At 37.3% G+C, this 13,523-nt stretch overlaps 1 protein-coding gene across 1 annotated transcript in view; it reads right to left on the bottom strand.

Moving 5' to 3' along the window:
- ZNHIT6 (zinc finger HIT-type containing 6) overlaps positions 1 to 13,523 on the bottom strand; it is a 31,456-nt gene that overhangs the window by 4,018 nt on the left and 13,915 nt on the right. The window contains exon 9 of the mRNA XM_062497931.1: positions 169 to 293. Coding sequence (XP_062353915.1) covers positions 169 to 293 — 125 coding nt within the window. The remainder of the gene's footprint in view (positions 1 to 168; positions 294 to 13,523) is intronic.

The following is a 13,523-nucleotide window of genomic DNA, read 5'->3' as shown; positions in this document are numbered from 1 at the left end:
CCCAGCAGTTTTAAGACAAGAGCATTCATAACAGCTTTTTCTATAGCAATCTTTTAGCTTCAGAAGGAAATACAAGACATATTGTTAATTCCTGGCAATATCCTTAACTACTGTTTATGTAACTAAAATATCCATGTATAACATAACAAGAAATAAATATATGCTCACCTTGGCCAAGGACTACCATGTCACTCTTCAGTGTTTTCAAGACCACAAATAATGTTGGATACTCAATTATTACTTTGCCTTTCAGATTGTCTAGAAGACTTCTACTGGCATCCAGTTCATTGTACCTTAAAAATAATTGGAAGTTTACTTTGGATTTTAATATTAGCAAGGACATAATGTACATTTACAGTGGGGAAAAAAAAGTAAAATGCTTTCCAGCATTTCACATGATTTTCAGGTGACACCATGTCCAGAAGAACTACCTTCTGATTCAAATTACATATCCAAATACATAATTTTTTTAAACCTTCCTAATATCTAAATATAAAAAACAAAAGGAGAATGAAAGTCAAATTTCTCAAAGGGCTGAAAAGTTTTATTATGTCTTAATGAGTGTCTTTAGCAAATCACACTGACAAATTACCAGTGAAGCCCTAGGAAGATGAAATAAAAAAACTTATCTGAACAACTACTAAAGCACAGGTACAGTGGAGCACTTGGAGTTTGTTTTTATAGGAAAGATACCCTTATTCTGATACAAGAGGACTGCAGCAATAATTTCTAAAAGACAGTACAACAGCAATACCACAATAATGAAAAGTAAACAGAGCATCCTCTCCACAATTACTCTCTCAAACTGTAATGTTCTCTCCCAGCTCTTTAACTAGAAACCTGGATGTGGGATTTTGTGGAAATGAAGGGGTATGTCAAAGGCTTCTGAAAGTAGGACCTTGTTGCTTTCACTTGCCGTAACTGAGGCATCCAAAGGATGCTCTGATATTATTATGCTGCAATCTGAGCTATGCAATTCTTTCTGTAAGCAGCATTATTAAATTATCACTAAGCTATTGTATCAGCTAAGGGCAAATGAAGTTCAAAACCAAAATATACTGTAGAGAGTATGTGGGGTATTTCCCATAGCTGCTCTACCTCCTATGATCATTTAACATATTATACAGTTGTGTTTTCTTTTGGCAAAACATGGGATAGGTGAAGGAAATTATATACTTAATGATTTACAATAATGTGTGATTAAAAGCAGTATACTGGGAGTAAGCACTCTAGAAGAATATTGGAGGTAAACCAGGAATTGAGTTCCTGGGATTTAAGGGAAACTTAGTTTGAGCAAAAATTCTCTCATATTCAACTTCAAATCATCACCAAAATATTTGGTTTCATGTTTCTCTCAAGCCAAAGTAATTACAACCTCTTCTTACTGAAACTCTTTAAAAGGGATAACAGTATATTACATGTCTGATTGAATGAATGCATTCATAAATTGTGGATTAACACACATGAACAGAAACATATTTACTGCTTTATTTACAGTACTCTAAATGCAAAGCATGGCAATACCTTTCCTTTGGCAAGGACCTCAACACATTCCTTTCTGGTTAAGCAAACATTTACCACCAAGAGGCTAAAGTAATTCACATGCCACAATACACTTTCCATTATCTCATATTTTAGACAAAACATCTTTAGCGTCCAGCTTGGCATAAGATAAAACATTTGTACTTAAAACTATTTTATGATAGTAAATTACTGAAGTGTTAGATCACTGAGTCAGAGCTTTATCTTCTTTTGTTAAAGTAAATTTTATTGGTTGACAGTGACAGGAAAAACATCTACATTTTAGTCCATAATATGGGCCATAAATTTCAGGAAGAATACAACAAAGGGGCGTAATACTTCTCTCATTTAAACTTGTCTGTTACTGTATATATTATCGAAAAGTCCTCAGTCTACCACATTTTTTACTTCATACACAAGTGCAAGTTGAGGTTTTGTGCTAATCCACCTGTCAGTCTCTTCCTTGACTGCATGCTTAAGAGATCTCAAAAGAAAACTATTATTTGTCACATCAATTCCCAAGTCTACTGAAGAACAGCACCTGAGAAAGACTGATTTTTCAGGTTATCTCAGAAAGACCAGGTCATGATAAAAATCTTTCCAATTTCATCCCACAGCTAGAACAAAGTCATACATCAGAGGGTCAGAAGGTGAACAATAGAGACCTATGGGCAAAAGAAGACTTCCCCGTAGGGTTTAACCAGAAGCCTACACACACATTTCTAATTTTTACTTATGAAAAGGCTAGACCTGTTTGGAGAAAAATGGAATGAAATGACTTTTTTTCACAAGTCTTGTAATTTCCTGTAGTGATTATTCACCAGGATGAGCTGAGGATGCAGAGTAACACTGCATAGTGGGTACTTCCACAGATGTACAGCAAACTGGTCTCACTGCAAGCAGGAGACAGAACAGGGAGAACATCACAGTCAGGTACTACCAGACATCCTTTTATCACCACTTTTACCCACTAGTTTTGTGTCATTGGGATTGCCTAGCCTGCATGAGAAGAACCCACAAAGAGCTGTAACATTCTTCAAACCCATCCTCCACTGCACACTTCAACTGACAACCCAGTGAAATGAAGAACAACCAGTGTAAGCCTGTCCTTTCACTTGGACTCCTTCATGCTCCAGGATCACCTGCAGGAACCAACTTAACTGAGCCTGTCATCCTAAATGAGCTCCTTCTGCCCTTCATGCCAGGATGGATTTGACATAAGCCTGACTCAAAACTAACTGACCATACCAATAAATCATTGCCTTAACACCCATCTTCACATCTTTCTTTTAAACCCTCCCTCTGCTTTCTCCCTTCTCCCACTGTCCATTCATGCAAATTGTCTGCACTATGGCTTCCGGATCCCTGTATTGAGCAGGACTTCACTTCACATGTTCCCTCTCCCATCTTCTTTCCTTCCTGATATTTACTTTCCACGTATTTTCTCTTTCCCTTCCTTATGTACCCTCAGCCTCCCTGAACAACACCCACCATCTAATAATACACTTTCCTGATTATTTTCCTGCCCCAAGCAAAGTTTTATGCCCATGTCTCAAAGCAATAAATAGGCCTGGATTTTTTCTTAATAAGAAATGACTCCATTTATAAGGACCACAAAGAGATGATCTTAGCAGACAACCGCTTTTGATTTTAGCTGGAATGAAATAACAATAACTGCTTTTTGAAGAACCAAAATTAAGTAGAATTTGCCTGCTAGCAGGCAGTTTAAAAGCCTACAAAAATTGTGACAATTGGGAAAATTTAGCAAGATTCAGCAATTCCACATTAGTTCCCATATAAACATATTTGCTCTATGAACAGTTGCTACCTTTCACAAAATACTGAAATTATGTGGCTCTGCACTTCTGATAGCATCTGTGAGTTTCTGCTAAGGCTAGTTTCACTATCTATAGTTATTCCACCACCTTCCAGGAATTCAACAATTCAGACTCCTAATCTGTCTCCCACAGGCAGGAATGCCACATTAGGTCACTGCACCACAACAAGTTCCCCTCAAATGGAGCCTGTGGCTATCATTGCAGTGGCGTAACTTGTCTACATGAATTCAGACAGCAGGAAATTCCCTGCTGATCAGGTTTTCCTGAATGTCATCTACAGGAACTTTTTATTATTTAATAATAATTTAAAAAAAATCTGCAATCTGGAATTAAAGATAAATTGTAGCCATGTTAGTTCTTTAGTTTGGTCTTCTAGACACTGAAAAGAGAACAAACAAGTTTTAGCCATCTAAATAATTGTAAATATTACCAAAAAGTGGATTTGGGTAACGACAGTCATGATATCGCTGTAAGAGCGATCAACTAAACTGCTTGCACATATTTTACACAAAGATGACTTTTCTTCCTAGAACTGAGTGGAAACATCGAGGTATTTACTTGGCATAACTCAGATACAATAAATCACGCTATCTGTTTTGGGCCTAGTCCTAAAAATCCACAACCAAGCTTATGCTAACATATGGGAAGAAAAAAGGATTTTTTTTCACCAGACCAAAGAGAGTAGCATTTCCTAGGCATCTGCATATGCCTGGAAGGGGACAAAGACTGGGTACAGCATTTAAAGTCTCTCCCAAGCACTCATTTCTGAAGTGCTGCAGTACAGCAAAGATAATAACTAACAGATGGACTTTCATTCCTAAGTGGTGAATAGCCTCTTCGTGCGGTTATGATTTGGTGAACATGGAAGTAGGGAAATGCTCTTTTGAATTAGGTAGGAAAGGAAAATTGTATGGCAGAAAGCGAATACAATGTATTGAAATAATGTACAGTATTTGCATTTAATTTTGTCACTAGAATTCTGACATTCTATAAAACCTAAACCAGTGAATTTGATTAGTTCAGGAACATGACAAAATTAGAAAACTCCATGAGTAAAACAGCAGAGATCTTAGAAACAAACAAAAATATCCCCTCAACTTGCCATAACACTTTCTTTATAACTAACTCTTATCAATAGCAAAAAATATGAAGGCATACTCTGCCTGAACACTCTTTTAAGCAAAGAGAACAAGAATCTAGTTCAAGTTCATATTTTAATATGAAAAAAATACACTACAGTTTACAGAAGTATTTAAAACCTGCTAGCTCCTCCTTCCACTCTTGGTTATGTTTCTTCTCCTGGTCTAGGACCTCCACAATTTGTCTCAACAGATGCTAATTAACCTCTCCTCCATACTACTGATATCTGCATAACTTAATCAATAACAGCACAGACTAGATGCCTGGCCAAACCCTTTTCAAATCAAATCCCCATCTTAAGTAGCACTTAAAAACATGCTCTTTCTGGGGAAAAAAAAAAAATCAGAAAAAACCTTCTCATCAACCATTTGGACCACAAACCCTGCTAGGAACCACCTAAAAAAGTACAGGAAGAAAAGTTGCCAGCATAGCAGGAAAGCATATTGGACATCATCACCATGTCCTAACTACACCTACATTCACAGAGTACATAAAGGAACAGCCAATTAATGAGAAAACTATGAAGCTGCTCCTTTTCCTTGTCATATTTCAGCCATAGTCCATCCTCAAACAATGAACATATTAAGACAAGCAGTAACAATCCAAGATCTCCTCTCTTTCATGGGCTGTAAGAGGCTCTGCCACTAGAGAAATCTAAGACCTGTTGAAAAGTCAAGTGTAAAATGGGGAAAAGAAAAACTGAACTCACAACCCCTCTATTACAACAAACACATTTCAGGGAGTTTAAACATCCTGGAAGAAAAAAAATAGCAATACCCACGTGATGATAGCAAGAACAACTGTTACCTAAATGATTTGATACAATAGTAGATGTCCAAAAACCTCATTGTTTGTTCACTTCTACCCTAGAAAATATACAAAACAGTTAATGGAGAGAGAAGGCAAAGTAAGAGTATGTCACCACAGAAGCACAAAGGCTGTCCTTGTTTAAGCCTCTTGAGAATTAGGCAACTGCACAAAGGAAAAAAGCACAGTAGAAGTTTCATGGCAGTAATGGAAAAATATATCAACTGATGGCAAAACCCATAAAGCAGATAAGGCAACTGCTTCAACAATTTAGTGGACTGAGCTTTAAGAATGATGTGGTAAAAGGATTCAGGACCACAATAATGATCTAAAGATTAACTGAAGTACAGAACATTCTGCATCTTTTAGTTATAAAACAAAGTACAACAAAACAAAAGGAAAATGTGAAACCAGCAAATGTCAGTTTCTTGCATTTGGCAGAATTTGGTGCAAAGAATACAGAAATAAAGTGATACTGAATTTCAAGAATGCAAATACTTTCCCCATCTCATAAGACATAATAAAAAAAAAGAACAGAAATCCAGCTGCAAGTAAAGATGTTATAATTCAAGTGCATCACGGCAATAGTTCTTTACACGCACGGGAATTTACTTACTTCGTGAAGCCAGGCAGCTTCACAAACTGCTCAGAAGCTCAATGTTTACAACTCTTTAAATATTACAGAGCTGGCATATGAAAAAAATGTAAACCACAACCATGTAAGGCCACTATATGACTTGGATAAAGAAACAAAACAGCCTGAGTTAACGCTAGCCAGAAGACTTAATGTGAATATGAAATTTCACAAGGGAAAAGTTCTGATTAGTAAGACAGTGAGCTGGCTACTGCAGAGGAATGCCTTAAGTTTTAAAAACTGAAAAGGTGTAAGTGGCATATTTAGAACCAGTAAAAGCTGTGTATGGTTCACCAAAAATACAGAGAAGTCAAAATATGAAACTTTTATAACTTATACAATACTGGCATGGTCACAGGGAAAAAGCCAATGTCATAAAACTGCTTTAATGACAGCGTACTGACACACAGCCCCATGAAACCTAACCGTAAATAATTTTGGAGGTACAAGTTGTACCAAGGAGTATCAAAGGATGCAATAAAAAACACTAAATACATCAAGTTCAGAAAACCAATACATCAAACCTCATTTGAGAAATTAACGTAAGCAAGCAGTATACTGTTAAAATAAACAACTATAAAACTGATGAGAAATTAGTCACTTTAAATTTGCAATACTTTCATTATTATGCTTGGATTAATCTAATGAACCACCACTTCAGGAAGAACTGATCCTTCTCTAATTCTGAATCCCCAAATGGCAAGTATTAACTTTCAAATTTAGCCCACATGGAGAGAGTCTAAGTACCTTTAATACTCTGGATTGAACAGTGGAAACATATTCACAAATTTTATACTTATTTTCATGAGAATCACAGTACCATGAACATTCCATTAGTGAAACAGGTTACCAATGGTTTACAATGGAAAGGAAAAGCCATGAAATAAAGAAAACAAATTATTCTCTTGGGAAACAAGCAGGAAGGTCAATTCCCTACTTGGCAACTTTGAAACTATCAGCCTCTAGCTCACTTCCCTCAAAAGAGAGAAAACAAACAAGAGGATTCCCTTTTGGCAGGACAGGAGGAAATAACAGGTTTTCTCTTTCCCGACAAGAACATGAAGAAGTTGTCCTCTCCTCTGTCTCTTTAAAAACACTGATGGCTATGCTGCCATGTTTTCACGGTGCTGCAGATTCCAAGTTCAGCCCATCACTTCTACTGTCGAGGGCAGAGTTTGAAACTGCTTCCAGAAGCCTTTTCAGCCTTCCCATGGTTCCTGGTCCCTGAAATCAAGGAACTACGCTAACTGTAAGTCAGCATCTCATGGCTTTTTTCTTCCAAGAAACCAGCAGCAAATCCACTTTTTGTTTCAGAAAAATATTTTAACAGCAACCCACAGAGTTGAATTAAGCCCCTCAATAGATCTCACAACTCTTATTCTATACTGGAATAGGACAAATAGTCTGAACATCACTTTGGCTCTACAGCCCATTTTCACCAGCTCCTTCCCTCAGCCAAGGGGCTACAGATTATTCAACAGGGTTTCTCCAACTATAGTATCTTCTTGAATTTCACAGCTTGTTTTGCTGCCTTTAAGTCTGCCTTATATGTACCTGCCACACAGCAGATGAACTTCCATGAAGATTTTTTCCATACTATACATATGTTACTCAGGTACACACATATAGAGGAGCTCCCTGCTGTTCTCCAGTAGAAATGGCAGGCTGGAACAAACCACAAGATTTGTTATTGCCAACAGTTTTTTCTAGTTGCACATTCTAAGAGAGGACAGAAAATATGCCTGTGCATGTGCTGGGTAGGCTGTTCCCATGCTTTAAACCTAGACACAATGAGAAAAGAGGATACTGTGTACAGTTTTTCTGGTTTAGAATTTGGGGTCTCCTACCTACACTGCAAGCATGAAGTACCTGAAGGTCTTCAGATCTGCCTGTGGTGCTTATAGAACACCACTACATGACTGGACAGGTCAAACTACTGGCTGAACCCAACTGTAACACTTTTATTGCTCTCTCATCCTCCACCTCTTTACTTACATATTCCTCCTCTGCAAGTGGTCTGGATTCAACTTGCTGCACTACAGATAGCAGAATTTTGGAGTGGAGGTAATGATTTCAAATAAATCTTTGTGCAATAAATGTCTCGGTCAGCAACTCTCTAGCTGGGATACTCTAGAAACCCTAATGCAATACCATTAATTATAAAACAGTTCATCCAAAAGAATTCAGCATGGATTACAAAACACTGGATTGTTTCTTTAAAAAAAACCAGGCATCTACTGGTTCATAAAGGAATCCCTTTCAAGAAAAAAATGATTGCACAAGACAGTAAGATGGACAAACTCTGGGGTTTTTTTAAATCACCCCAAAATTCTTTTGAAAGGTCAATTAATTGTAGTCAGACATCACAAACATTTAGCTATGCATGCTACAGATTCTGACCATACACACTTACTATACTCAGCAATGAGTAGTTTTTTGCTTTCCATCTCTGTTGTGTAACAGAGGATTTCAGTGAGGAATGTAAGTAGCTAGGAAGGAAAGTGACTGCTTTTACAGTAAAAGCTGTGTAACCTGGCATCAGCTCCTCTGCATTGCTTTTGTCAGCAGAGAGACTGATATTCAGATAAAGGAGTATGTGAAAAACGACACTGAAACGGCTGCAGTAGCAAACTAGGAAGCCTGAAATGACCTGCAGGAAAATGTAAGGAAGTATTCAGTAAGAAAATCAAGCAGTTTTAATTAAAAAAATCTACAAACCAAAATCCAACACTCTGGGGAAAAACAGCAGCAAGTATTAATGCACAGGAGTGCTGTGTTTAAGATACAGACTACCGACCAAATTCTATCTCCCCTTGAACAGCACCAAGTCACCAGTGCCTGACTACAGTTGTGCAGTGAAGAATGACTATTGTAAACTGGCTCCCTGCTTTTGTAAAGCTGGCAGAGCTGCTTTTGTGCCAGCTGCTGCAAGCTACAGAGGAGTAATGAATTCTACTGTCAATCTTCTGGCATAGGTTAAAGCCAGCTTGGGGTCTGTTCCAACTCATGCCAAGGCCAGCAGTTCAGCCAAGGATTTGTATCCTTAATTCCTGTCTCATGCATATTGTCTACTACACAAATGTGAAAAGAAATTGCTTCCTAAGTAAGACTAGAGAATCATCAATAAAGCACACCACTTTTCAACATTTGCAGAAAATGCAAAGGAGGAAATAATGCCTAAAAAGTGCTAATTCTAGCACACTTGTTTTGCAAGATGAAGTAGAAGTTTTGGGAAAAGGTCATAATATGATAAAAAGAACTGATCCGTGCACCACATTAACAGCAGCAACTTTTTAAAGAAACTGAGTTATGTGTGAAAAACAGAAAGCAAAGACTATACGTTTTCTTGGTTTTACGTGAAGTTATTCACAAATGACAATGCAGAAGGAAGTGCCCAAGAAAGAGAGCATGAAAAACAAAGGAAAACATTAACAGATCAATACTTGAGGCTACCTTCAGTGTTATTTCAATAACAGGGTTTTTAACATAATCTTAAAGTAACTGACAAAACAAGTATCTGATAGACATTTTTAAAGATAAGGAAATAAATACTCTAAATGCTACATTAAAAAATGTGGTTCCATTATGTTTCCACTTTTTGAAGTCCAGGATAATTTTCCAAAAGTCTGTTGGCTCATTTGCACATACTAAGACAAAAAGCTTCACCTTCCTGAATCTATTACTGTGACTACTGCAACCTACTGATGTGATCTAACCCATAGTTATTTTAAAACAATACACTACAAAAGAAAATTCTCTCTGAGCACAGAGCTAAGTCATCCAAGGAAATAACTCTCATTTCTGCCAGCTGATCTTGAGGCAGGGAAGTGATCCAAAATTACTAACATCATCCAGCCTTCTGGAAAGCAACTGAATTCAATCAGTTAAAGCAAAGAAGTGTTCACCACCATAAAATAATGGCATTTGGTAGAGGAAAACCTCTGATACTTGTTTGGCAGATTTTCTTCCCTGTGTTCCACAAGAATTAAGTGACAAACATGCCATTATTCTCATGTGCCCCAGCTAGTGCCAAGACAGACAGTTAAGAAGCCCCTTGATGTTGGAACTGACACAAAAATCCTTTTGGTATTTTTTGCTGTCTGAGTACTGAGCTGCACCAGTACTACTGATACAGAAAACAATTCCACAACTGATTCTGCATCCATCCCTGTATGATGTGGCAGTTTTACAACAGGAAAGTGACAGGATAAAGTGTGGTATAGTTCTGCACTCCAGCTCCTTCATGGATTTGCTCTACTGAAAGCAGTGGCTTTTGCAAAGCTCTTAAAGTCCATCAGACTGTATTTTCCAGGCACCTAAATATTCTGCAGTGCCTACGCCAACATTCAAATCCCCAAAAAGTTTCCTGCAACAACTTATTCTGAAACAATGCTCACATGCTACTCTGAATACGCCAAAAAAGAACATTCCTGAAGGCCTAAAAGGCCTAACATAGATGTTTAAGAAAGCATTATTTTTAAATTATATAAAATTCAATGTGTGCAATTAAAGTGTCATCTATCTAGATTCATGCAAGATGTTACTGAACCCAGTAAAAGAGCTATTTAATTTGTGTGGTTTAACCTAATTTAGATTTATTTAATTGTCCCTGAAATTATCTACTGCAAATTAAGTTTAAGTTGCAGTTATTTCTCTTACAGAAACAGGATCATCTTATATGATAAGGCTGAGTAAATTAATTTCTTATTAAGTATCTGCAGTTACAAAACAACTAATTCTGACTACTAACTTATTAGTAAAAAAGACCAAGGATCTGTTTGATTTTGGGAAGGGCTGGTTGCTGCTTCAGTTCAGTTTGCTACACAAAGCCTGATAAGGCTATTCTAAGGAAAATGAAAAGGTATATTTCTCAAACCACACTGTATAATTTGGCTGTTACACCTTTCCCTTCCTTACTGGAAAAAGCAATACTCTTACCATATGAAGTCACTTTGAAGGCATCTCAAATAAAGGTCTGAAGATAGTCAGGACACTAACTTATCCTGAAGAAAGAAAATACTACTTTATGAAAGAATGTAGACTATAAAAATCATCCAAGAGGCAGAAGTTAAACCTTTCTTGGAATAGTTACAGCTGAGAGAATGGACACCAACACTAACTAAATATTGCATAACAGGTGATAGAAGCAAGCAGTACCAAATGGAAAACTAATTTGGCCCATCCAAATGCAGATTTTTTTCCAAACTTTCTTTAAAACCAAAAGGTTTTAAATGAAGAAGAGTTATGTAAGGCTTGTTTTTTGAAATCCTCCTTTGCAAGATTCCTCATAAAGTAAGTGTAGCAAATGAAAAGATAAACCAAGTGTAACTAAGTGTTACAGAGCATGAGATGACAGGTAAAGCTGAGAAGACATGAGAAGACATTATGCTTTAAGTTATCCCAATTAACTGGGCGTGCTACCAATTCATACTGAAAATAATTCTTACAGGCTGTTTTTAGAGAGAAGACAGAAATCAGAACTTATCATAAAGTTCTCTAAGAACTGTCACCCCTCACAGTAAAAGACACATTGCAAGAAGAAAGCGAGGACCATCCTTGGCAGTTACCCATGATATCTGCACACCAGTGGCTTTCTGAAGTTCTACAGAACTCCTGTGAGAAAGCAGAAATCAGTACTTAATAGCTAATTTGTATTTCTGGAGAAAGAAAAAAAAAACACCCAAAAATCTAAAGCATTCTACAAAGGACCTTCAAACTAAAATGATGATTTGCTGTGAAACAGAAAACAGCCAAAACTAAACCACAAACTCCTGTTTCATAAACAATTGCAGGAAATACTAAAATCCTTCTGTAACATACTTATCTTAAAAACTAGAAGACTAACATTTTGTAATCCTGCTTAGATACTCTGAAACACCACTGCACTTTCTAAATAACACAGAATTGTAACTATGAAAAGGATTCTTTTCCAAAAGGTTCTGCTAAACCTAAAACCAACATCTGATATAACAACATATGTTTACAATTTTTCTATAATCTAATGCTTGTGCAGAAGAAATTTTTCTTGTGGGCACAGAAGTCGTAGATAACAAAACATTCAAAACATTCATTACATGTATGAGTAGCCTACACCAATCCTACTCCTTTAGTCTTCCCACAAAAAGATGGAAGAACATTTTGCCATACAGGAATATACAGCCTAAAATAATGCAGAATGAGAAGGCACAAGATGAGAAATTACACTGAGCTGACAGTGGCTCAAAGGTTACACAAACCAGCAGTTAATGGTTTCCACTGCTATAGAAACATAGACAAAGAGAGGTGAGAGGGCTCTGTCCCCACTCAGTTTTTGATCCAGAGGGAAGCACTAAGCAGGCAAGCTGATCATATTTCAATCACAAGTACTTCCACTGCAATTCCAGGTATTGATTCATACAGTACAAGCCAATACTCTCCAATTAACTTAGGGCGAGGAACCAAAAGGAGAAGAAATCAAAACAAATTCTCTCTTACTTAACTGTAATGCAACTACAGTAAAAATCTGAATTCCCTCACCGAGCCTTTGTCACAACAACTGTGCTGAGAGCGCCTGCTGGCACAGACACAGCTTATGTTGACAGAACTGACTTTATGCTGACATAGCAGTCCCATCATTTCAAACAAACTTTGTTCTTTCCTTTCAGAGGAGGAATGCTGTTTCCTTGACCTGTCTGCACTGCCCCAGCTGGGCCAGCTCCACCAACTTACATGAAGAGATTAATATAATTTCCAAGTGAGGAACTGCAGTTCTCAGGTCAAGATACACTTCTATTTTAACCTTCTACTGGTTTTCCTGTACTTTAAATTTTACATTCACTAAATGGAATAAATAGCAATTAATCCAAACTCATTATCAACCAACATAGGCTGATTCTGGGAATGCACACGAGTCCCAGACTTGAGAATATTTAGGTTAATTTAATGAAAAAGAATTCCTGCTCAAAGCTGTGACATAAGGAAACACTATAGATACTTCAGAAGAGGCAAATGGTTAAGTAACAAAAAAACCCTAATGAGCACAAGAGATAGCCAACTTCTATATTAAACTGGTTGCTTTCCCAAACCTTCTACACAGCTGTTAAAAAACCAACTTCTCCTTCTTTCTTAAAAAAGGAAATGTGAAGGACCACTGCTTATACTGTCAAGGTCTTTTCAGCTCCTCATACCACCCCACCAGCAAGTAGGCTAGAAGCTACCTACTAGGTAGACAAGAAGCTGGGAGAAGACACAGCAAGGATAGCTGATCCCAACTGGCCAAAGGGATATTCCATAGCATACCACACATGGTCTACATTAAAGGCAAATGAAATTAAATTAAAGGCAATGCTGGCTGGGGGCTGCTGCTTAGGAACTGGCTGGACACTGCTCAGTGGATAGCAAGCAACTTCACTGGGCATCAGTTGTTTTCTATATTCTAATTCTTTTATCATTCTTATCATTTCCTTTTTTGTCCTATTAAACTATCTTTATCTCAACACAAGAATTTTAATTCTTTTCTTTCTGAATCTCTTCCCCATCTCCCTGGGGATGTGGGGTGCTGTGCCTGAGCTGTGTTTAGCTGCCTGCTAGGTTAAAACACGACA

The sequence above is a fragment of the Cinclus cinclus genome, chromosome 8, assembly GCF_963662255.1.
Source record: "Cinclus cinclus chromosome 8, bCinCin1.1, whole genome shotgun sequence".
NCBI classification, from domain to species: domain Eukaryota; kingdom Metazoa; phylum Chordata; class Aves; order Passeriformes; family Cinclidae; genus Cinclus; species Cinclus cinclus.
This window is presented reverse-complemented; position numbering and strand designations above follow the sequence as displayed.